Source organism: Punctularia strigosozonata, assembly GCF_000264995.1.
Source record: "Punctularia strigosozonata HHB-11173 SS5 unplaced genomic scaffold PUNSTscaffold_3, whole genome shotgun sequence".
Classification (NCBI taxonomy): Eukaryota; Fungi; Basidiomycota; class Agaricomycetes; order Corticiales; family Punctulariaceae; genus Punctularia; species Punctularia strigosozonata.
The window spans coordinates 2,692,547-2,714,372 of record NW_006767435.1 but is presented as its reverse complement, the minus strand read 5'-3'; the positions used below and the strand labels follow the sequence as shown (position 1 = coordinate 2,714,372).

Sequence of the window (21,826 nt, the reverse complement as noted above, 5' to 3'; positions counted from 1 at the left end):
GAGCCCAGAGTGCAGCTGCGCGTGTACGGTTTTGTTGTACCCGCCCACGCGCGGCGACTCTCGCCCACACCTCGTTACTCGTGCGTAGGTCCTCTACCTTACGCTACACTCGTCCGGGGTCCCACTCTGGATGAGCCCAGGACTAGCTTGTTGATCACTATCCTTGCATCCCCCGCCGGTGCCTGCGAACACGCGGAAGCTGTTGGCGGCACAACGCGTGTCCTCTCGTGGCTACTGCCTGCGAAATGCCAACGGTCTTCGAACTAAGTATACAAGGATTTCGGTCGGAAACGTCTCTGATTCTTCTCCCTCTGACTAAGATCAGCGGACTTACGTTACCTTCGGCTTTAGATGAATATAGTGAATATAGTCACCGTCTCGCAGTTTGAACACCGGAGCCCCGCCATGCGTATCGCCAAGCGAGGAAGTGTCCGAGTTCGGAAGGCTATAATCATCGATGACTCATGAAACGATGAACGGGCTCTACCTTCAGGTCCTCCTATAGCGCTCTGGTAATTTGGAACACTGTTAATCCGACGCGGACATTCCTCGACTCAATAGTTGCGAAGTGTTTTCATCATGCACAACTCAATGCACATGCTATTTGGGTACGATTCGTTCCCGAATCATCCAGCTGGTGACGGTGGTCAGAGTATATATGCAATCGTGTGTACTGACTCAATGCACGAGAAGACGTGCAGTTGCTATTGCTAGAGCATCGTCAGGGTATCATAAGATCCTGCAAATACTTCCCGTGAATACGTAGCGTTGAAAACACGGATATCGACCAGGATCACTGTACATGAGTGATTGCCTAACGATACGCAATAAGCCAAGCATTTCACAAGCCAAGCTCGGATGTGTGCTTGACCTCATAGAAGAGGGCTATAAGAGGGGCCTTGTGCTTTTATTCATGTCCGCGAACACGCCCTCACCAAGCGAGGATAACTCACGAGCGCGCTTCCTTAGCTTCTTGGGCGTCGGCGTCGTCATTAATATTCGCCTTTGGTGAAGGGACCAGTCAAATGCGTCCAACGGTCCGTTGGAGACTCTAATCGCAGATGGGTATTCTGCGCCAACTCTTGATCAGAATTTTCATAGTCACCGCATTATGTCAACTGCCTGTTTCCCATGGACCCACCGTAGTTCGCAGCGCGAACAAACGGTGATAGCGGGATGAAAGGGTCGCAAACCTGTATATAAGGGCTGAAGAAACGGTGGGTACACTCGGGATCCCTCCAGAAAGACCATGACTGACTCCAGTCGTGAGACATCTCGCCCCGCCCGTATGCCCTCTCTGTCTGATTTTGCTGCAGATCTGCGAGGCACCCCCGATCCTTTCGCGGCCGTCACTTCATCCAGATGCATCCTTAGCAGAGTACCGCCGTTGGTTCCGTATCACATCGTTGAAGCTCACGGAAAACGCAGGCTTTCGACGAGCAAGGTTGCGTCAATGCCCGCCCCTTGGACGCAGGACATCCAGGGTCGCCGAGGCCCGCCATGTGTTCCATACATGTGAGAGACTATGGGTGACCCTGTGGAGAAGCTAGCGGTGGTGAATGACAAACGGTCTCGGAGCGGGTGCACCAGCGTATTGAGAAGAGAGCGGTGATGAAATATGCCACATGTCGTATATGCGGTATTCTTAGCGAGAACATGTTGCCTCATGCATCTCCTTGGCCATATAAAGAAGCATGCTTGGTGACCGTAATGAAAGGGTCGGGCACGGTGACGACGTTCCACGAGCCAGGCGTTCATGCCGGCGTTTCTGCGGTCACATACTGGCTAGGTCACTCAAGCCGTGCGGAGCACCATAAATCATGCAAACGCATGGTTCATCGCGTTTCCTGGTAGCACATGCCGTAAGAACCCTCCGAAACCGCGACGGTTGCTCAGAGACTCACCGTATATACGGGTTTTCCACACTTGAATTCCTCCCCGTCTCCGTTAAAACCGTTTCCCAAGAACTTCGTCGGACGAAGTCACAATTAGACTGTCCAGCGGACATCTGAGCTCAGAGAACGACGCAATCGTCACGGTACGTGCCTAATGCCTTAGTTTGTCGCGATCGATACTGATATAGATGATTCCGAGCGCGATCTGTTGACAAAACTCGCGCGACTGGAGGATGCAGAACTCGCTGTTTCGGTGAGGACGGTAGAGGTAGGTCGACGGGAACATGGGCGGAAGCGCGACGTTTTTGCGAGGTCACGAACGGTACAACGCCGTGTTTCGTCGTGAACGGTGTAATCGCAAATCCCTTCGCAGCTGAGAATTACAGTCACTGGCTATATATGCCTGGTCATGTATGCAGCTCACAAGTAGTGGGAGTAGCGTTTGAACAGCAACGCACTCACACGCAACCCACACGCTCCTCGTCGATACTGAGCGAAGTACCTCTGATAAGTAGTACGTGGAACTTCCGCCGGTCCTTAGCTTCATGGTCCCAATGTAACAGCAGATGGGTTCGTGGAGCCACAGGGTTGCTGCGGGCGCCAACTTAGTCTTCCTGGCCGGGCTCGAAGGATCGCCGTCTTCTTACGCCTAAAGATCACGATAGCACAATATATATTGTGTCTCTGTCGAATCTCGTTGTTTCATGTTGCGAGGCGCGCGCCGCTAGGAGGCGCAAGCTTGCATCAAGTGTGGCCGACCCCATGCCGGACACTGGACAGCCAAGGACCAATCGGAGACCGGCAACGCCCAGTGATGAAACTGCACAGCTCATTCCGCGGGTCTCCTCCGCTCGACCACGTCTCATCGTTCGCCGTCTGACCTGATATCCGTCCTCACTTGACTATTATACATGACGATCCAAATCCAGCAAACAATCAAAAAGCGTCCTTGGGCTTAGGCTCGTCAAATTCGTCCAACGCCGACTCCTCTACGCGTCGATGTCGACCATCGCTCGCGGCCCGTTCCGATACGACGTGAAACCTCGCGTCCGTCGCGTCCAGCACGCGCCTGACGCCTCTTCATCTGCGGCGATGCGGATGAGATCCTTGACAAGGGGTCGTAGATCGGTGCTCTTGCAGATCCAACCCAGGACCTCATTGAAGCGAGCGGGCCCGCTTCGCTTGGAATCCGGGGAAGAGTGGGAGTCCTTGTAGGAGGGGGAGACCTAAGAGGCATAGTAGGAGACCTGGGAGTAGTGGGAGACCTGGGAGTAGTGAGAGACCTGGGGGGAGTGTTAAAGGAGGGGCATAGGTGCTGCCCGTAAACCAGCACGAGAACCACGAGATGGCTCGCTGTCGCACTCGCAGGTGCGACTTGCTCCGTTCATGACGCATCAAGCCATGTTAACCGCGGTGGATGCGCTTTCCAGGCGACCGCGATCGTTTTCAACCTTGCCAGCCTTGCGAGATGGACGTCCATCACCGATCACTCCGACGCCGCGAAGTGTAACCATGATCTTCCCATCGACGCGCTCCTGCACGGGGTCGTAGACTGGATCGTTCAACGGGGACCATTCCGCGCTCGCCGGGCTTGCGGGTCCCATTGACGACCCGTCCGAGCCGGTCAGAATCATGCTTGGCATGGACTCGGGTGTTGCGGCGTCAACGTCGACCTCACGCGGCGTCTCCCGCGAGACTTCCAAGACGGCGACCGGCGCCATTTCACGCTTTTCAATCTGCTGATCGTGGTCCTCGTCGACTAAGGCCGGGGTGATAGGAAGGTCTGATGCGAGGGGAGGGCAACACCAAACGGCGTATCGGAAGGCCTTGCTCTCCCTTTTGTTCTTCTTGTCGTAGCGCTCGCGTCCGACTTCGCGAACGCACTTAACCGTCAACATCACTGACGGTTTGTTGTTCCCCGTGGGCATCGACGACCTAGCTCTACCAGTGTCGGCGCCGGCCTTTTGCCTAAAGGGCCAACATTAGCCACCTGGCCGATGTCGAGCAATTCTGCGGTCAATGCACGTACTCGTATTGCAGAATAGAGGAGGGCATCTATGAGCAAGCATCGAGGTATGGGTTGTTAGTTTCTTTCTACTGGACGTTACTGTGGCTGACGACGCTCACCAGACCCAGCAATGCCATTGTATCCTTGCAACGACCCTCCATCGCTCCAATTTGCCTACTCTTCTGGTGCTGAACGACACTTCCCTTCCTTCCCTTCTTGAATACGACGTAGCCCGGGTTCATTGTGGCCTGGTGGATGTGTTCGAGGTGTGTGGCTTTTGTACGCACTAAGCAAGCTGGAGCTCGTAGAGGATGGGGGAAGGGCAAACGTCGCAGAGGATGTTATGATCTGCGGTTATACGATCACAGAATTAGAGGAAACAACGAGCCCCACGCCAGCAAATGCGTCGAGGTTGTGTTGTCGACGGTGCTGCTGCTGTAGATGGGGTGGCTGCGAGGATCTTAATGAAACGCGAGGGTCACATGACCGCGGTGGGCGAGCGAGCAACGCGCCACTCGAGCCATCGCGTAACGCGTGCCACTTGGCCATCGTCCACACCCGCTGTCGATATCGCGACGGCGTGTAATGGGAACGATTTTGCGGGGAGGGGAAGAGGAGCGAGGACATCTCGTTGGATAGTCGTACTTGGATAGTCGTACTTATTGTGCCAATTCTTGAATGATGGTACCTCATCAAGGGCGCTGAACATGGTCATTCTTATACTTCGGTATCATATTTACTGTTCTCTCAGGTCCACCACAAGGTTCTGGTGACACGCGTGTCTCGGACTACCTCAGTATATCAGTCCTGTTTATCGTACAATCGTAGAATCTCCTCCCAGTCGCGCTTCCTCCGCCTTCGGACGGAGAAGTACCGCACTCTGCTGTCCCACTTGCTCCGCATTCGCCCCTTCTCCCCTTCCGTCCCTCCACGCACCGCGAAATATCTCTCCGGGTCTTGCGGTAGCCCAAGCACGGTCGCGAGGTCCATCACGCGCGCGTGCAGCTCCTCCCGCGTGCGGCGCATCTCCGCAAGCGCCGGCTTGCCGACGCGGAGCATGCGTGCGAGCGCAAGCGCGGCGCGAACGCTACTGATCGCGTCCTCCGTCCAGCGCAGGCTGAGCCACATCGTGGCAGGAATCGCGAAGAAGGTGATCGGCGCGAGTGGGAACGTGAGCAGCGTGGCGCCGAGCCACACGCCGAGGCCGGAGAGGAGGCCGTAGATGAGCTTGTACTGCGCGATCTCGTCCCAGGTATCCCAGATCGGGCCCGTCTTTTTGAAGTTGTGCACGGCGTAAAAGGTGGTGAGCATGACGGGAAGCCAGAGGAGGAGGCCCGGGAGGGAAATGGTGAAGAGGGAGAGGGCGATGCAGAAGCGCACGAAGAGGCGGCGAATAATCTCGCGCTTGCGCAGAGGGCGTCTGACACGGTCATCTTTGATGTGCCAACGGGACAGTCGTTCCTGGTACGCCTACGGTAGGGGCGTAAGGGTGATTCGGCCAGCGTCAGAGCTACACAACATACCTTCAGGTCATTGCAGAGGGCGATGAGCCTAGCATCCTGTTCCTGGACGACGTCTCCGCTGCCCTCGTCGGCACTGCCACCACTGCCGCTCATGCTGTCGCTCCGACCCCTCGGCCCGTGCTTGTCAGGATTCAAGGGTAGCTTGAACGCCTCTAGGAACGTCCTAACGACGCGAACGTAGTCTCCCAAACTCATCATCGTCCCAAGGGGAACGTATATGCGGGCCGCAAGTTTAGCAACGCGAATGAGTTCCCAGGATGGAGAGTCCAGAGTACCGGACGTGATCTGTTGATGCATCTGTGCCGTCACGTTCCTGATACAACTATAGTCGACGGGGGCGATGAGTTCTGGATTGTCCTTGATATGAGGGTAAGAACAAGACAGGAGACCAAAACACTGCGCCTTGCCTTGGGACGGAAACGAAGCGGTGGGTGGAACGTTATCAAACTGACGGAAGGTCAGTGAGTGCCTGAGGCATGAAGCGAATATGGCTCACACGTCGGAACGCCAGTGCTGGCGGTGCCTACGAAATTTGTTGGTTAACCCAGCAAGACAGAAGCGTATCTGAGGGCCGTACATATACGTGACAGATGCGGTCATGATAGACACCTCAAACTCAGGCTCGTCCTTCTTCTGGGTCAGTACATCCGATACGAGTCGTGCAACTATATGAAAGCATGAGACACGATCCTTCATGAAAACTATGATCGCTCACCTCCGGTCTTTAAAGGGGCAATGGTAGGATGATAACGACTTGCGCCTTCCGGAAACACACATACAGCATCTCCCTTCTCGAGTGCCTACATACCACGTGTAAGTTCAGCACGGAGAAGGGCACGACACGTTGACGCACCTCTCGTAGCTTCTCCATAACAGCCGTGTTGTCGACCATGCCGTCAGGCATGTCCCTCGGCCGTTGGATGGGAACGGTGCCAGCTGACTCGATAAGCCAGCTCGTGAACGTTCTCTTGCCGAATTGGGTGGCTTTAGCTGTGAGGCGGAGGAGTCCGCGTTTCTATCGAGGATGAGCATTGAGCACACAAGAAGTGGTATGAGCACACCTTGGACGGAATGGCGGTGACAAGCAACCTGGAAGATATGAGCGTCTGGCTGTAGTGCAGTCATCAAATGTAAGTTACAGCGCATCCTGCGGGTCCCTAGTCAGCCCGAGAGAGCGATCGCATACGGCCCGCACGCACAGTCAATGAGTTGGCATGGTTTGCGCAGACGATACTGGATGTGTGTGAGTGTCTCGGGCCACTAAGCGCGGGTCACAGCATATATACCATGCTTGGCCGTCCTCTGGGATGAGCTCCTGGCCTTCGATGACGATGGTGCCGTAGAATACCTTGAGCACGAACTTGAATAGTAGCCTGGGGGTGAGTCAAGTCAACGAACCTGCACCGGTGAAAGCACCATGCATAGGGCACCTAATCAAAAAGTAGGACCATGGTGTCGGCGTCGGGCGCGCCGTCGTGGACAACGGCATGTGGTGGAGACTGGCACACTGACGCTGGCCCCCGGCGCGCGACTTGGCATGACGAGCACTCGGAGACCGGCTGCAGGGAGCACAGCCACGACCGCGTTGCAGATTCCGCCAGAATTTTTGCGATCAGTCTTGATCGCTGCCGCCGACGACGAGCAAGCATACGATGTCGGCGTCCGAGATGGAAGAGACGCTCGCCAAGATCAGGCCTCACACTGCGTCGTCGCTGCCACATCAGAAGACCCCCGCGACGTTGCTCCGCGCGCTCGAGGCCACCCTCGATGAGCAGCATACCGAGCGATCGCCGACCGCATACTTTGCGTCGCTACTCTCCACGCTCGACGGTACGCTGCACAAGGACCAAGGCTCCGGACTCCAGAATCAACTCGGGGAGGGAGACGTCCTCCCCGCCGAGCTTTACCTGCTCGCTCTCGTCGCCCCCTTCGTCCCCGCACCCGTTATCCGCACTCATCTGCAGACCCTTAACAACCTCATTGTACCGTTATGGCCTGCCCTGTACGCCCATGCGCCTGCCCTGCGCTCGCAGCTGTCCCTCTTCGGAGCCGTACTCAAGGTGCTCGACCGCACCCAGCTTGAGCTTCCTGCAGTCCGACAGTCGTTCTCGAGCATTCTGCAACTATGTGTCGACGGGCGACCGAAGGTGCGCAGAAAGGCGGCAGAGATAGTGAGGGACCTGTTGAACGCGCCGCCGCCGCCGATGGCGAGGCACCCTTATGCCGATCGCGTTGCCGAGTGGTCAAAGAGCATCCTCGAAGCTGCCAATGCGAGCCCCTTAGCGAAATCAAAAGGCAAGAAGGAGGAAGGCGATAGCTCAGAGGTTGCGATACATCTCCTCGCTTTCCTCAAGCCTGTCCTCCCGAAATTACCTCCTGCAGTATGTTCTTGTACTGCTTCTCGTGTGTTCTATAGGACTGATAATCTACCAGGCACTCCCACCCATCTCCGCCTCCCTCCTTACCCTCCCTCGCCTAGGAAACCCCTTCCTCTCGCAGTCTGCCTACACCATTCTCACCGACCTCCTCATCTCACCCTCGGAAGAAGACGAGGGCACCATCGCCCCCCAGCTCCCCAACATCCTCAAGGTTATCCTCTCTTCTGCCCCGCAAAAAAATGATACCACCCTCGCCCCCGCATGGCTGCTCGTTGTCGGTAATGCCGCGCTAGCGTACCATCGAGCGGATGAGGAGGCATCCACCGCCCAACTGGGCAAGGTTTGGAAGACGGTCTGGGGGTACCTGGAATCGACCGACTCGAGCATACGCAAGGCGGCTGCTGAGTCACTAGAACTCCTTGCGCAGTGCTTCTCTCCCGCTCTCGTACAGCGCGCCGTTGCCGAAGTCTCGTCGAAGGGATCCACCTCAGAGGGCCATAACCCTCTGAACAAGATCATCACCCAAGCCAGCGCCGCACTCGACTCGCTCGCCTTCGCCCGCTCAATGCCGGAGGTGCTTTCGGCCATTTCATCTATCATCTCCAACCTGCAACTTCGGTCGTCGGGGTCGCAGGCCACGGCAGCGGAGGTCCTTACCTCCGGACTGATCGAGAAAGTCGGCCACTTGAGAGTGCAGAAGTCTTTCGAGCACAAGGAGGCTGCGGACGGTGTCTTGAGCGTCGCTGTGCAAGTGCTCGGTCCCGAAGTGCTTCTCCGCATCCTCCCGCTCAACCTCGAACCCACAGACCGGTATGTTGCCATTTATGACATTCGCTTCCGTACTAAACAGGCTATCCCATCAGGGCTGCGAAGCGCGAACCTCGCGCTTTCATCCTCCCCCTCCTCCCGCACCCCCACCCATCCCCTCTCACCCACTTCCTCGCCTACTTTGTCCCCCTCTCCGAACGCATGTTCGATTACCAGCAACAAGCAGAGGAGGGCGAGCGAGCGAGCGAAGCCAAGGTCTGGAGCGTGCTCGTCAGCCAGATATGGGCTGGACTTGTCGGATACTGTTACGGCGGCGGCGATATCGGCAAGGCGCTCACCCCCGAGTTCTCCCAGCTCCTTTCCCAGCTTCTCTACGGCCAGGAAGAGCTTCGACCTGCGGTATTGAAGGCGCTTAAGACTCTGGTTGAGTCCAACGCCGCGCTCGCATCCGACGATGAACAGAAGCTATCTCGATACCAGGCGGCCTTCGTATCGACCTCCCGCGAGCAAGCGCAGGCTAACGTCGCTTTCCTCCGCGCGCAGGTGGAGAGCTGGCTCGCGGTGCTGTTCAACGTGTTCAGTGCCGTGGATCGGGGTGCCCGCGGAATAGTCGGCGATGTGATTACCGCGTGGCTCGGCATCGCCGACGCGACCGAGATCAACAAAGCTTACAACAAGATCGTCGCGCTCTTCCAGCAGAACCTCGCCCAGGCCGGCGCTCCGTCGCAGCAAGGCGAGAACAGTGTCGCCGCGACAACACTCGACCTCCTCGCGCTCCTTACCCCGTTCCTTTCCCAGACCGACGCGGCAGCACTCTTCCAGATGTGCCTGTCTCCGCAAGTACTCGCGTCCAAGGACGTTGGCGTACAGAAGCGCGGCTACAAGATCCTTGCCAGGCTGGCCGAGAGCGGGAAGGTGCCGATGAATGCCGAAGCTGTCGTGAAGGAGCTGGAGGCCCGGGCAGACGCGCTCCATGCGGCAGCGAAACGGGACCGATTTGCGCTTCTCGCTGCTGTGATTCCAGCCATACCCTCTACATCGCTCCACTTGCTGCCGTCGCTCATACCGGAGGCCATCCTGGGGACCAAAGAACCTGCGGAGAAGGCACGGAACGCCGCGTTCGACTTGCTTGTCATCATGGGGCATAAGATGAGTGAGGGTGGCGTCGTGAAACGCGGCAATGTCGATGGCATGGAGGAGGATGGCGTGGCGGATGAGGCGCCTGCAAGCATCGAGGAGTACATGACCATGATTGCGGGTGGGCTGGCGGGTGCAACACCGCACATGATCAGTGCAACAGTCACCGCCATTTCCCGAATAGTCTTCGAATTCAAAGGTGTGTACGATCTCTTGCTGGATCCGACGCGATGAACTAAACGCACCATAGACGCCATCCCGGACAGCATGCATATTGAGATCTTCTCCACCCTCCTCGTCTTCCTATCCTCCGCCAATCGGGAGATCGTCAAATCTACCCTGGGCTACATCAAACTCGCCATTCACACCCTTCCCGCTGAGCTCCTCCGCCCACAGCTGCCGCAACTCGTGCCCGCGCTCCTCGGATGGGTTCACGATCACAAGAACCACTTCAAGCAGAAGGTTCGGCACATCTTCGAGCGAATGCTACGACGGTTCGGTTTTGAGGACGTATACAGCTGCGCGGGCGAGGATGAGGCGCGAAAGGTGCTGGTGAACATCAAGAAGAGGAAGGACCGGGCGAAGCGAAAGCGGGTGGCGACCGCAGACGATGATGACGACGATGCGCCCTCGCGCAAGGTAGCAACCGGTGATGCGTTCGAGGATGTCCTGTACGGTAGCGAGAGCGAGGCGGACGACAGCGACGACGGCGAGGACGCGCCTGCCCAAGGTCGAGATCGTGCGGGGAAGAGAAAGGGCGCTCAAGCAGGTCCGCGCTTGCGAGTCGACGAGGACGAACCAATGGATTTGCTCTCAGGAGCGGCGACCAGATTAACGAGTGAGGGACTTCTTGGTCGTTGTTTCGGTTCCCCGCTGATCTGAGCGGTCCAGGTGGCAAGGCGGGTAACCGCAGGAAACCGGGCCAAGACGCCGCTCGATACAAGACGGACCATGAGACCGGCAAAATGGTCATCGACAACGAAGACTCTGATTCGGACGCAGGCGCCGCTCCAGGACCAGCGAAGGAGGACGTCGTCGGCACGGCGTACCGGGAGAGTTTGACTTCTGTCGATGGTTTCACTCGTGGGCCGAATGGGCGCGTCAAATTCAATAAAGACACGAAGAAGCGGCGGCGGGAGGCCGAGGACGTGGAGATGGCTGATCCGGACGAGGTGATGGAAGCGGCAACGGGAAAGAGGGCCAAGAAGAAGTCTGAGCCGAAGCTCGGGCAGGAATTCAAGGCTAAGGTATGTGTTCCTATGTTGCATGGGTATTGTTTCGGAACATATTTAACCAGACCTACAGAGGGCGGGTGGAGACGTGAAGAAGAACGGCGTGGATCCTTATGCGTATCTCACGCTCAAACAAGCTGCGAAGAGGAAGGGCGGGAAAAGTGGACGTATTGGCATTGCCAGTAAAAAGTAGAACGTTTGTAGCGGTAACGTGAGTTCATCCTTGATTCAGTACCAGTTTTATCTCACAAGACATCCACAGTATTTGGGTAGCATGACTGCTTGTGATTGCGCAAAGAGAATTGCTGTGCTATGACTAGACGGTGTTACGCTTTGCGCCGTAGGTTGCTTTGGTGCCTCTCAATGGTGTGTTGATGGCAAACGGCTGTGATGCTGAAATGCTGCATTCATCCCGCATCGGAGCCATTTTCGCACGGAGTTGAAGGACGGAACTGGCCTTACAAATATGGCCTTCCAACCCCTACCAGGGCGTACGTCAGGATGACGGATCTGAAAAGGCTCTCCGAGTATATGATAGGTTCCATGAGACGGTCAGGATAAGCATTTCAACAGGTGAGACGCGTTGTACTCTACAACGCGGTTCGGCACTTCAGATGGCATCCTTTGTGGGCAGCGTACTTTGCCTGAGGATGCGGTTGCGGGGAGGCGGTGTATATGTGAGTTGAGTCAGGGTGTAGGGCTCAGATTGAATGGTTGATGCGAAGTTACGATCCATGCTTGAGGCGTTGTGCGAGCCGCCGCGCAGGAATGCAAGCGCTGCCGACACGGCTCCTTCTTGTCCTAACTTACTATCCATACCTCGTCTCATGCCGCTGCTATATCGGGAAAGGTTTACAAAGGAGCTGGAGCACATCAAGGACGTTGCGTTCAGCCCTGATTGCACATGGCTTGCTATTGGAACTGGACTTGGACTCATCGTGCTGTATGACCTTGGAAGATGCCCGGACCGTGCCGTTGCCCATTTTCAGCATACTCACGCCCTCTCTTGCATGATATGGACCCACAGGGAAATAGTGGCTGGCTACGTTGATGGAATCCTGGCCAACCTTTACTTGGACAAAAAAAACCCTTGACGGAGTTATTCACGCTTCACTCTATCGCCGGCGTAGACGTTCTCATCTTGGCAACAGGACCGAGTTCGCGTCACCATGAGGGGTATCGTCGCTCCACCGGACAGTATCAAACACATGGCTGCCGACAAGAGGGGAACTGTTCTTGGAACCGGTGACGGCACGTCAGTGCAACTATGGGTAAGGAGCGAAATATCAGAGGGTCAAGGTACTTATCTGGCGTAATCGTGGAACTTCCATGCAGCTGTCTCACGTATGCAGGGGACTGGCATCCAAGATCACGTTTTGAAGGATATCCTGCCTGCGTGAACCGATCCGAAGACAAGGTTGAGATGGTAGACCTCAGGTTCGACGACAAGCTTGCGAAGTTTTTCGTCGGACATGAGAATCACGGAATTGCGTAAGACCAGTCGATCCGTTGTTAATTTGCCACTTGCTGACGATATTCCCAAGGATATGGGACCTCACAGATCTATCTGCATGTAAATTTGTGGGTATACCGATAACTGATCTCCCAATGTATGCATGGCATCTCGCGTTGAGCACTTCCGTGCTGAGTACCCTCTCGACAGGGGGAGGACTAGTTTCAGTCCATACTTGGACCGTATCGCCATCGCTACATCTACCGGCGTTTGCTTGGATCGCAGGTATTGGCGTGTCCTTTCGATACACGGAGAGCTTGGAATAGCTCCTCTGGCATTTACTCACAACGGGCGGGCCCTGCTACACGCGATCAGCATGGGTGGAGTACAGGTCTGGGATGCAAGACAGCCTCCACGCAAGAAGCAGTTTCTTATCTTTCCCAGTACATCGCACATCTCTTTCTTCCCTCGTCACTCGCATTGATTTCCTGCGTGCTCAAGGTGATGCCGAGAATGCCCGTGCCATATGCGTACGCAAGTTATATATATATTCTTTGCCACTACTGAACAACTATGTTAGGCGGGACACGATCCCCGAAACAACATTTTCTGGTCGCGGCTGCATCAGAGAAGCACCTGTGTGTGTGGCAGACCGATGCAGGCAAGTGGTGTATACGAACGCATTGAATTTCGCGTTAACTCTCCCTACAAAACATCCGGCAGGTCCAGGCTCACAGTTACTGGTTCGACTTGGTACGGGATCATCATCGATATAGCTGACCGCATGTCGGGATAACAAGTCTTGCAATAGTCACGGTCGTCTCGCACCCTTGCAGCAACCGTAGCATTGATCGCGCTCCATGCGATATATATATCCTGGCATAGTGGCTCGTTTCAGAATGTAGCGACGAACAGAGCAAGGGAACACGTATAGCAATCGTGACGATGTTTTCTTAAGGTGGGCACCCGGCAGAGCTCTCATGGACGAAATATAAATGCGACCATGATATGTGTACGCACTCACTCGGAACGTTACACGGACAGTGTACATAGTGCTACATCATGAATTATTTGCCACGTACTCATACAATATGATGATGGACGCTCCTACGGAAACGTGTTGCGCATGGATGCGAAAGGAAATGCTAGAGAAGAAAGTATGCGTTACATCGAAAACTTGTTATACGGACTGGGTACTAGCTAGCGAGTTGGCATCGATAGGACTGTCCTTGAAGCGAATGACGAGCACGGTAACATTGTCCTGCGTGCCCTTGCTCAGCGCCCAGTCCACCAGAGCACGGCTTGCTTCTTCGGGGTTGGCTATCGCCCTTGCCTTGTTGACAGCGCCTTGGTCACCCGTGATGTCCCACAGCTATAAGAATCATCAGAGGCTGATCTGATGGAGCGGATCGCGAGATGCACTGACCCCGTCGCAAGCGAGAATAAGGAACTCGTCGTCATCAGAGAGCTCAGTCTCCGTGGTATAAGGCGCGCCGACGACAAACTCCTTCATCGCGGAATCGCCGAGACTGCGAGTGACGGCCAAGACGCCGTTGACGCGGCCGCTCATCATGAATCCGCCCGCGTCCGTTATGCGCTTCGCCTCCTGCTTGTCCGATCCCTTGTGATCGTAGGTGAGCCTCACCGCTTTTCCCGCGCGGCAGAGCACGCCGCGCGCGTCCCCCGCGTTCGCGCAATACAACACCCTGCGTAGTTGGGCGTCCGAGGGCGGATCGTGCACCTTCGTTAGATCCGGGTTGGGTCCGAGGAAGGACTGCTTGCCGCTGGAGTCCTCGAGGCGCAGGAACGCGGTGACGGCGGTGCAGCCGGAGTGTAGCTTGCCGTCCGATTCCTCGGATCGCCTCGACAGATGGGCGTCAACGTCGTGGAACGTCTGATTGAGGGTGTCAGGTATGGACGAGTTTCGCATGCGATCGAGTGCTTGCAGAAAATACTGTGGGTCGCAAGATCGTGTGTTGAGCGCGTCGTGCGGTCCACGCCGCGGCCAGGCAGACACCACAACGCACCTCGTGGAAGTGGAATCCGCACCACTCCGCCGCGTCCTTGCCGGCGTGTCCGTCGAAGACGGCGAAGAAACCCTGTCCGCGCACGCCGGCGAAGTCGAAGACGAACGAATGCGCGTCCTCCATGGTCCGGCGCTTGCCCTTCTCGTCGGTCACGCCGACGGTGAAGAAGCCGTTCTGGCCGGCTGGCTTCTGGTTCAGGTTCTGGGCTGGCTCAACGACGATGACCGTAGCAGATCAGCGAAAAGCGCGTACTCCGTGGGTATCCGCGCCGGCGGCGGTCGTGGTCGCTTTGGTGTGGGCATCGCCGTCGTTGGTCGCCGAGTGGTTCATGGCTTGAGGTGGGTTGCGGGAGGTCGGAGGAGGTTCAGACTGAGACCTGGGATGGCGGCGATGCCTCCAGTTAAATAGACGGCGGACAGTGTGGAACAACAGCTTCGAGGTTCAAGGCGCTCGGGGGCTCTGCACTGGCGCAGCATCAGCTGCTTTTGTAGCCACCAACCACGGCGGGCGCGTCATCGCCGCGTGTCTCGCCGCGCGCCATGTTCCCCGCCTGCGTCATCACAGCTTACCGTTCACTCCGTGTTAGCGCCCATATACGGCCTACAGCTCGGATGCCAACTCATCTCATTGTCGGAAACCGATGTGCTATTCGACAAGAGGACTAACAATGTGACTAGGATAGCGATGCAACACAGTAATGAACCAGTGAATCAGACCACGCGCTTCTCGACCAGGATGGGATAGATGGGGGACGCTCAGAGGCCGTTGACGTTGACTGCCACGCCCCGTCAACGTTACAATCAGACCTCCAGCAAAGCGCGATCACTCACTAGGGGAGCAACCGACCGCGACGAGGCCGCCAAAGTGGTTGTCTGGAAAAGGGTTCAGCAACTGTCGATTGCATAGCACAAACCCTCCACTCACTGTCGCAGCAGACGGGCTGCTGTTGGCAGGTAGCACCGGAGCCGGCGCCAATCTGAGAAGTGGTCAGCAACACATACACCTCTTATAAGGTATGGATGGGACTGACCACGTTGATCGGCGTGCAGCCAACACCGACCGGAACGTCAAGGCCTTGCACGACAATGTCGAGAAGGCTCAGCAGTCCGGCGGTCGAGGGTTGGCTAGCCTTCTGAACCCTACGTGCAACCCCAGGGTTAGCAATGCGATCGCGGTGAGTGTCATGTCATCCTACTGATTGCAGCAGTGGAGGTTGCCGGTGTTACACTAGGGACGTTTCAGAACCTTCCCAGTGAAACGATCGAGCGAACATGCGCACCTGGCCCTGGCGGGTGTTGAGTGGAGTCGCGACAGCCGCAGCGGTCATGGCGAGAACAACGGCGAACTTGGATGCGAACATGATTGTCAATGAATGTAAGTGGAGGGCGACGAGGGGAGCGGTTGTGTGTTATCGCAAGAGAGGATTCGCAAAGGCGGGGGTGGAGAGCATCCAGTCAGCCAACGGCTCCTTTTATGTTGCGGCTCGCCGTCAAAGATGGTTGGTCCACGCCCGATCGTGGTTGGCTTTGAGATGCCGGGCGTGAGCAGCTGTCTCCGTGTCCGTGTCCGAGCAGACAACCAGAGTGATTGCGTCGACCGCCGACCTCGATAGGGGGAGCCATTCGCTTGACTGGGATGAAGTGTGGCCCATATCAAGCCTCAAGCATGTTCTTGACCTAGTGCGAATATATTGTGTATATCAAATCCTGGGCATCAAGTACCAACAGATTATCATAGACATCCTAAGAAGTAGGGCAGCGAAGGGGTGAAGGCGACGTGACTCCGCGCCGGCCTCGCGGGAACGCGTCGGATAAGTTGACGTGAAATCAGGCGGGAAGCCACAAAAGGCAATTTGATATCCATATACAGGTACCAGTGCGGCAACAGGCCGACGGATTCGCGAGCGGGTGAGGCATCCTGTCGCCGGGCGTTGCAATGTATCGGACCAGCGCTGAGGTTTGCTTGCAGTATCGAACTTGAAGGCCGATAACACGATGAAATTCGCTAGTCCTGTAGTGCAGTAGCCATGCTGCAGGTATTCACTGACAGTCCACTCCCTTGACGTAGAAGGTGAAGCATCCAGATTATTGAGACACCCAGCTCAGTTTTGCCTAGGACGGCGCTCAGGCCGCTATGGAGAGCTCAATGAACATCGTTCATCCAACGACGCCGAAAAGAGCAAACCCACCGGTTGCGCGAATGACGTGGCGTCCCCGTGTTGCGGATATCTCTCTCACATAGACATCTCACCCCTGATCCGGGCCAGTATGCCGTTAACCAAGCCCCTGACGTCGTTTGCCCTCAGGTGTTCATCTAGCACCCCGTCCAGAGCAGGCTCGGTTTGTCCGTCGACCTCGACCTGAGCGTCTTCTATCCTCCTCCTTCCGACTTTGCCTCCAAGGAGCGGGGAATAGATGAGTGTGATCGTCACGCGTCGGCGAACAGTGGGACGAGCAGGGTGCGCGATGTTGTAGATGAGCTGCAGCTCGTCGTCGGAGATATGCTCAAGGAATTCGAGAGACAGCAAGGAGCGATGAAGGTCCAGGTCGGCCGTATACCTATAAGAGCGGGGCTGTCAAGCACCAGTATGGAGTATAGCATTAGCTAGCATACCATTCAAAGAGGTCCATGACGCGCTCGTCCACGCCGTTCGCGTCGGCGCCGAGCGCGCTACGAACTTCCCGCTCCTTCTCTGCGCGTTCGACGCGGACCCGCTCTAGCGCTTTGACTTCTTCGCTGACGTGCCCCTTGAGCTCTCTCACGGCCTTGTCCAATGAAGCTGTCTGCACGCCCTTGTTAGAACTGAAAGGCAACGAAAGCTAACGAGATATCTCACTTGTTCATCCAGGCGTTGCATCTCGACGTCCTGTTGTTCCAGGACATCTTGGGCTTTCTCAATAGTGAATCGCGGTGGGGGATGCGTCTGCTTCAGCCGCGTGAGCGCCAGTCGCGCGTCCAATATCTTCTGCGATAGTTCCATCGCCTCCCGCGACTCCTTCTGAGCACGCTCGTAGGCTACACAGGTAGGCTTGTCAGCGGTTTGACGATGACCACGGGGGAGCACGCCTACTTCTCGCTACGGTCGTGGCTTCTTGGCGCAGTTTTTCCCGTATTTCATCCAGAGCCCGCTTTTTGGCCCGCAGCTCCTCCTTCCTCTGCTCGTTCTCGGCTTGCAGTGCGTCGTTGTCCTCGGGCGTGATCGAGGGGGCATCATCGGACAGTATGATACCGACGTATTTGTCCTTCGCGAACTTCTGCAAATACTGATACTTAACTTGGCGAAAGAACGACTGGACGGGAAGTCGGGGGGTCAGCTCAGGTCAACGCAAACCAAGGATTTGGAAACACACCAGCATGGCTTCGACATCGTCCTTCGCACCTGCGGGGTCTCTGCTCCTCCCATTGGAGCCGACAGGAGCCCACCCGAGCGCATCATCCACCTCGGGGTCTGCGGTGCGTTCCCTATATGCGGTGCGCGCTTCGAGGATTCCCAGTTGGGCAGCCTCAAGGTCAGGGAGTAAGGAGCGCGCATCGTCAAGGTTGACGTCGGTCAGAGTAGAGGGAATAATAGTTCCGTTTGACATGACTCGTATACCCGCGCTGTGTTGGTCAAGGCCGAGTCCAGTAATATCTTTGGGACCCAAACGCGATTCCGGAATAATCACCAAACGCGACCCCTGGTCACGAGACCGTTGGCTTTGAGTCTTAGGCTGTCTTAGGGTTGAGGTTACTTTTGCAGACTAGGTTATTCAGGCTCATATTGGAAACGGAGTGTATCGAGAATGTGCATACGGATCAAGTATTGTATGTACACCTTAGTGTGCCAGGGGTAGTATTCGTAACAACAATTGAAATCCTCACCGAACATTGTTATCTTCTTACGAGGAGAACAGCATCTCTGAAATCTCGGAGTACTCGTCGGATTTCACAGCATCGTCCATCTCCAGTTTCTCCGCCGCCACGTCGTCCCTCATGTGCGTGTCGTCCGTGGTTCCTGACAGCGGGGTGATGCCACTTAGTTGGGCAATCCTGAAAACGGCTTGTGCCGATGTCGCTGAGAGTCGGTCCGCAAGCGATAGCAAAGCCGGGTTACCCAGCAGGGTGGTAGGAGAGCCGGTGAGCGTCCAGAACGATCTGCACAGTATCGCATCGCTCAGAACCATAGTGCCGCGGTAGGAAGATGCACGCAAATACGGACTGGTACATCACGCCGTTCTCTCTGCACCACTTGCAGACGTCGCGGTCCCACATGTTGCCCTCGAACCAGCGATTCTGCACTACGTCCACTCGTACGCCGGTCGCATCTTCTATGGCCTGCAACATTTCCAGGTCGTAAATGTTGCTGATCCCGATGTTCTTCACCGTCCCGTCGCTCTTAAACTTGATGAGGGTGCGCCATGCTTCCACTGTGTCCTTCAGGTTCCCAAGCGGAGAATGGAGAAGGTAAGAGTCCAGGTACGTGGTGCGCAGATTGGACAGGGATGTGGCGAGAGACTGCGCGATTCGCTCTGGGATGGGAAGCTTTGGGTCGTACGGAAGAGGCTTCGTGCGGTCCTGTCCACCCAAGGGCGTAAACTTGGTCTGTAGCCATAGGCTGTCTCGAACGATGCCGTGTTGCTTTGCGAGGAGATCCAGCGCTTCGCCCACTAACGCCTCACTGGAAAGCTGTCTCGGTGAACCCTATTCTGGCGCAAGCAGTATTCAACATACTCGTAGTGCTTCGGCTGGCAAGCTGTTCAGATCTGTTCAGATTGAAACGAAAGCTTTCATTATCGAGTACGTGCCTGTGTCAATAGCTCGAAAGCCATTCAAGACAGCTGCGATAACCAGAGCCGTCGTTCTTTCCTTTTTCCTGGATCCAGTACGCTATACACGCATTCTTCTCGAACAAGCGAGAATCTCGGCCCACCATGCGGTGCCATATATTATCTTGGGCAGAGTTTTGCTAGCCATGGTCGTAGCGGGAGCGAAAAGGGACCAGTCCGATGACGTCGGACTTTGTTACAGTATGTACCTCCGCCTATTGTAGTAATCCCCCTGTTACCCTTATGTTTCGCAGGGATGGACGCTGCTCAAGCGCTCATGGTTCCATGGAGCATTATTCTCGCGAATTGTAGGACAAAACTGACTCAGGGCCTACGCGAACATGTCGTTTCATATGTCGACCATTTCTGAACGGCGCAAACGTCCGACCGTTGACCACTGCTCGCAGTATGTCCGACGGAGTGAGCGCAACCCTACGTCGTTGCTGGCTGAGTTCTCACTGGCTGCCGTTGATACCACGAACCTTTCGGCCCAATCAGACGGCCGTTACTGCATCCGCGACCCTCGTCCATCCGGGTTGGCCGTTCACGATGTACCGATTTCACGACTCGAGAGTAGTATGCCACTAAAACTCTAGTAATTGCACCATCCAAGCGAGACCCGGTGATAAATATCATACATTCCACTGTGTTCTCATGCAGATTTTGGTAAACCGTTGGCGCCGAGGAGCGCTTCCTCCGCACCCAACACCCGCGGACCATCGCCGACGCGCGTGTGGATCAAGCCCTTGACGGCGCCAATCGTGAACGGCTTCGCGACCGCCGCGTTGAAGCCCTCCGGGAGCTTGCCCTCGCCGACGCCAGCGGCGCCAAAGAGCCCGAACGGGTCCTTGAACGGGTCCGCCTGCGGGAAGTACTTGACGATCAGCTGCACGATCTCGGGGATGTTCTCCTTCGGGGCGTAGATGACCGCGTTCGGGCCGGCGTCGTACGTGTACGCGGCCTTGAGGTGTCCCGTCGTCTCGAGCGCGACGCGGTTGTACTCGGTCACGACGGCGACGATCGCGCGGCTGACGTCGTTCATGTAGAAGATGGGCGGGTACGTGTCGAGCGCGACGGCGTGGAACTGGTTCGAGTCCTGCATCGTGAGCCGGGCGAAGGCGTCAAAGTCGCGCGCGAGGATGGCCTCGGAGATGTCCTTCATCCGCTTCGGGACGACGTGCTTGATCCGGTGCTGGAGGAGCTCGCTGGTCTCGACCGTGCGCTGCATGCCCGAGGTCGAGGACGTGCCCTTCTTGTCGTCCGACACGACGCAGATGAGCGCGTGGATGTCGGGCCAATGCCCGCGCGGCGCGATCTCGACCGCATAAGAGTCGGATCCGTCGTCCTTGGTACCCTGCTCCCAGGCGACGTAGCCACCGAAGAGCGAGCGGCAGGCCGAGCCGGAGCCTTGACGCGCGATGAGGGAGAGCTCGGAGGGGGTCGAGGGCAGCTTGTACATGGCCGCGAGGGAGGAGACGAGGGCAGCAAAGCCCGCGGCGGAGGAAGCGAGGCCAGCGGCGGTGGGGAAGTTGTTGTACGAGCTGATGTGGACTTTGTAGCCGGAGATCTGAGAACATCGAGGAGTCAGTCCCCTTGACAGATCGGCGTTGAAGGCGAGTCGTACCTTGGGCTCAGCGGGGTTCTTTTCCTCGACCTCTCGTCGCAGACGCTTCATCTCCGCGATGCATGTGGCCAGACGCCCGCCCTCCTTGATCTCCTCCTCGGTGCCGTTAAGCCATAGCCTGTCCTTCTCGAATGACGCGTCCGCACGCGACGTGGTGGTCGCCTTGAGGTGATCTTGGTCGAGGGTGACGGATAACGACGAGTTTGTAGGCAGGATGAGCTTGGTGTCGCGTTTTCCCCAGTACCTGAAAAGGATGATTGGGATCGGGTCTCGCCAGGAAGTTTGCGATGGCTTACTTGATGCAGGCGATGTTCACCGGGGCAGAGGTGGTCGCTTGGAAGACGGACATGATGGGCGGGGGCGGGGGTGTCGATCTGAGCTCGTTCCCGACGGCCAAGGGTATTTATTCGAGGGCGAGAGGATGGTACGATGTGCGACGGCCGTCTCGCTTGAAGGGCTCGCAGTGGACGATCGCAGATTAGCCCGAGACTGCCATAACGGGTTGGGATCGTGGCCAAAAGCGAGTGGCCGCTGTGCGGTAGGACTATGTGGGGCACCGGCGGGGGGCGGGGCGGGCAACGTCCGACATGCTCGTCGACCTCGGATGAATCTCATGCGCCCCGTCCTCGGCCATCCCGAGCGGCGGTCTCAGATAACGAGCGGGTGCGACGCGTACGCGCCCAAGTGGCTCGGGAATTCCCAGGGTCATTCATCGCCGGGTCATCGTCCTTTGCGCTCTGCACTCCTCGACGACGACCACGACCGCGACGACACCTTCCTCGCTGCCCATCGCCGCGACGACCACTGTAGCCTTGCCGTACACCCCTGTTTGACTAGCACCAGCGTCCGTATACTCGTCCCCCGCCCGGTCTCGGATCTGCCTCGGCCGCTGCGCCGACAGCCCCGAACCACCCCTCGCCCTCCCCGCGACCGACTCCCTCGCCAGATGCCATGTATTACCCCCAACAGACCACGG

At 56.8% G+C, this 21,826-nt stretch overlaps 6 protein-coding genes across 6 annotated transcripts; 1 reads left to right on the top strand and 5 right to left on the bottom strand.

The window, feature by feature from the left end:
- Positions 1–2,884: 2,884 nt before the first annotated feature.
- Positions 2,885–4,145, bottom strand: PUNSTDRAFT_43116 (uncharacterized protein; the record flags this gene model as incomplete). Its single annotated transcript, XM_007381530.1, has 4 exons — positions 2,885–3,121; positions 3,347–3,863; positions 3,925–3,950; positions 4,023–4,145. The coding sequence occupies 4 exons, from the start codon at positions 4,143–4,145 to the stop codon at positions 2,885–2,887; spliced, it is 903 nt and encodes a 300-aa protein (XP_007381592.1).
- Positions 4,146–4,605: 460 nt separating this feature from the next.
- On the bottom strand, positions 4,606–6,978 carry PUNSTDRAFT_142218 (uncharacterized protein). Its single transcript, XM_007381529.1, has 12 exons — positions 6,857–6,978; positions 6,713–6,799; positions 6,626–6,659; positions 6,566–6,573; positions 6,488–6,515; positions 6,280–6,441; positions 6,142–6,226; positions 6,004–6,091; positions 5,923–5,949; positions 5,834–5,873; positions 5,427–5,783; positions 4,606–5,373 (listed from the first exon to the last, which is right to left on the bottom strand). Exons 1-12 carry the CDS (start codon positions 6,913–6,915, stop codon positions 4,705–4,707), a joined length of 1,644 nt encoding a protein of 547 aa, XP_007381591.1. The 5' UTR covers positions 6,916–6,978; the 3' UTR covers positions 4,606–4,704.
- Positions 6,979–7,057: 79 nt separating this feature from the next.
- PUNSTDRAFT_99455 (NUC173-domain-containing protein) lies at positions 7,058–11,134 on the top strand (the record flags this gene model as incomplete). The annotated part of the gene is made up of 6 exons (XM_007381528.1): positions 7,058–7,807; positions 7,860–8,614; positions 8,668–9,908; positions 9,960–10,547; positions 10,601–10,956; positions 11,015–11,134. Exons 1-6 carry the CDS (start codon positions 7,079–7,081, stop codon positions 11,132–11,134), a joined length of 3,789 nt encoding a protein of 1,262 aa, XP_007381590.1. The 5' UTR covers positions 7,058–7,078.
- Positions 11,135–13,428: 2,294 nt separating this feature from the next.
- On the bottom strand, positions 13,429–18,001 carry PUNSTDRAFT_125108 (PP2C-domain-containing protein). The gene is made up of 15 exons (XM_007381527.1): positions 17,772–18,001; positions 17,492–17,711; positions 17,258–17,436; positions 17,035–17,204; positions 16,610–16,979; positions 15,701–16,552; positions 15,617–15,648; positions 15,452–15,560; positions 15,346–15,397; positions 15,252–15,293; positions 14,991–15,021; positions 14,674–14,797; positions 14,422–14,622; positions 13,821–14,348; positions 13,429–13,766 (listed from the first exon to the last, which is right to left on the bottom strand). Exons 6-15 carry the CDS (start codon positions 15,779–15,781, stop codon positions 13,575–13,577), a joined length of 1,392 nt encoding a protein of 463 aa, XP_007381589.1. The 5' UTR covers positions 15,782–16,552; positions 16,610–16,979; positions 17,035–17,204; positions 17,258–17,436; positions 17,492–17,711; positions 17,772–18,001; the 3' UTR covers positions 13,429–13,574.
- Positions 18,002–18,299: 298 nt separating this feature from the next.
- PUNSTDRAFT_63589 (Aldo/keto reductase) lies at positions 18,300–19,374 on the bottom strand (the record flags this gene model as incomplete). The annotated part of the gene is made up of 4 exons (XM_007381526.1): positions 18,300–18,555; positions 18,620–19,090; positions 19,202–19,273; positions 19,331–19,374. 4 exons carry the CDS (start codon positions 19,372–19,374, stop codon positions 18,300–18,302), a joined length of 843 nt encoding a protein of 280 aa, XP_007381588.1.
- Positions 19,375–19,765: 391 nt separating this feature from the next.
- Positions 19,766–21,480, bottom strand: PUNSTDRAFT_83965 (Diphosphomevalonate decarboxylase). The gene is made up of 3 exons (XM_007381525.1): positions 21,147–21,480; positions 20,851–21,094; positions 19,766–20,793 (listed from the first exon to the last, which is right to left on the bottom strand). Exons 1-3 carry the CDS (start codon positions 21,197–21,199, stop codon positions 19,879–19,881), a joined length of 1,212 nt encoding a protein of 403 aa, XP_007381587.1. The 5' UTR covers positions 21,200–21,480; the 3' UTR covers positions 19,766–19,878.
- Between the last annotated feature and the right edge of the window lie 346 nt (positions 21,481–21,826).

Coding starts and splice junctions, on each gene's coding strand:
- PUNSTDRAFT_142218 (XM_007381529.1), bottom strand. CDS start 6,915: ATGCCGTTGTCCACGACGGCGCGCCCGACGCCGACACCATGGTCCTAC. Junction 6,660..6,712: donor CCAGAGGACGGCCAAGCATG/GTATATATGCTG, acceptor ACACACATCCAG/TATCGTCTGCGCAAACCATG. Junction 5,874..5,922: donor CAGCACTGGCGTTCCGACGT/GTGAGCCATATT, acceptor ACCTTCCGTCAG/TTTGATAACGTTCCACCCAC.
- PUNSTDRAFT_125108 (XM_007381527.1), bottom strand. CDS start 15,781: ATGTTCGCATCCAAGTTCGCCGTTGTTCTCGCCATGACCGCTGCGGCT. Junction 15,022..15,251: donor CGCGGTCGGTTGCTCCCCTA/GTGAGTGATCGC, acceptor TCCGAGCTGTAG/GCCGTATATGGGCGCTAACA. Junction 13,767..13,820: donor TTATTCTCGCTTGCGACGGG/GTCAGTGCATCT, acceptor TGATTCTTATAG/CTGTGGGACATCACGGGTGA.
- PUNSTDRAFT_83965 (XM_007381525.1), bottom strand. CDS start 21,199: ATGTCCGTCTTCCAAGCGACCACCTCTGCCCCGGTGAACATCGCCTGC. Junction 21,095..21,146: donor GTGAACATCGCCTGCATCAA/GTAAGCCATCGC, acceptor CATCCTTTTCAG/GTACTGGGGAAAACGCGACA. Junction 20,794..20,850: donor AGAACCCCGCTGAGCCCAAG/GTACGACTCGCC, acceptor CGATGTTCTCAG/ATCTCCGGCTACAAAGTCCA.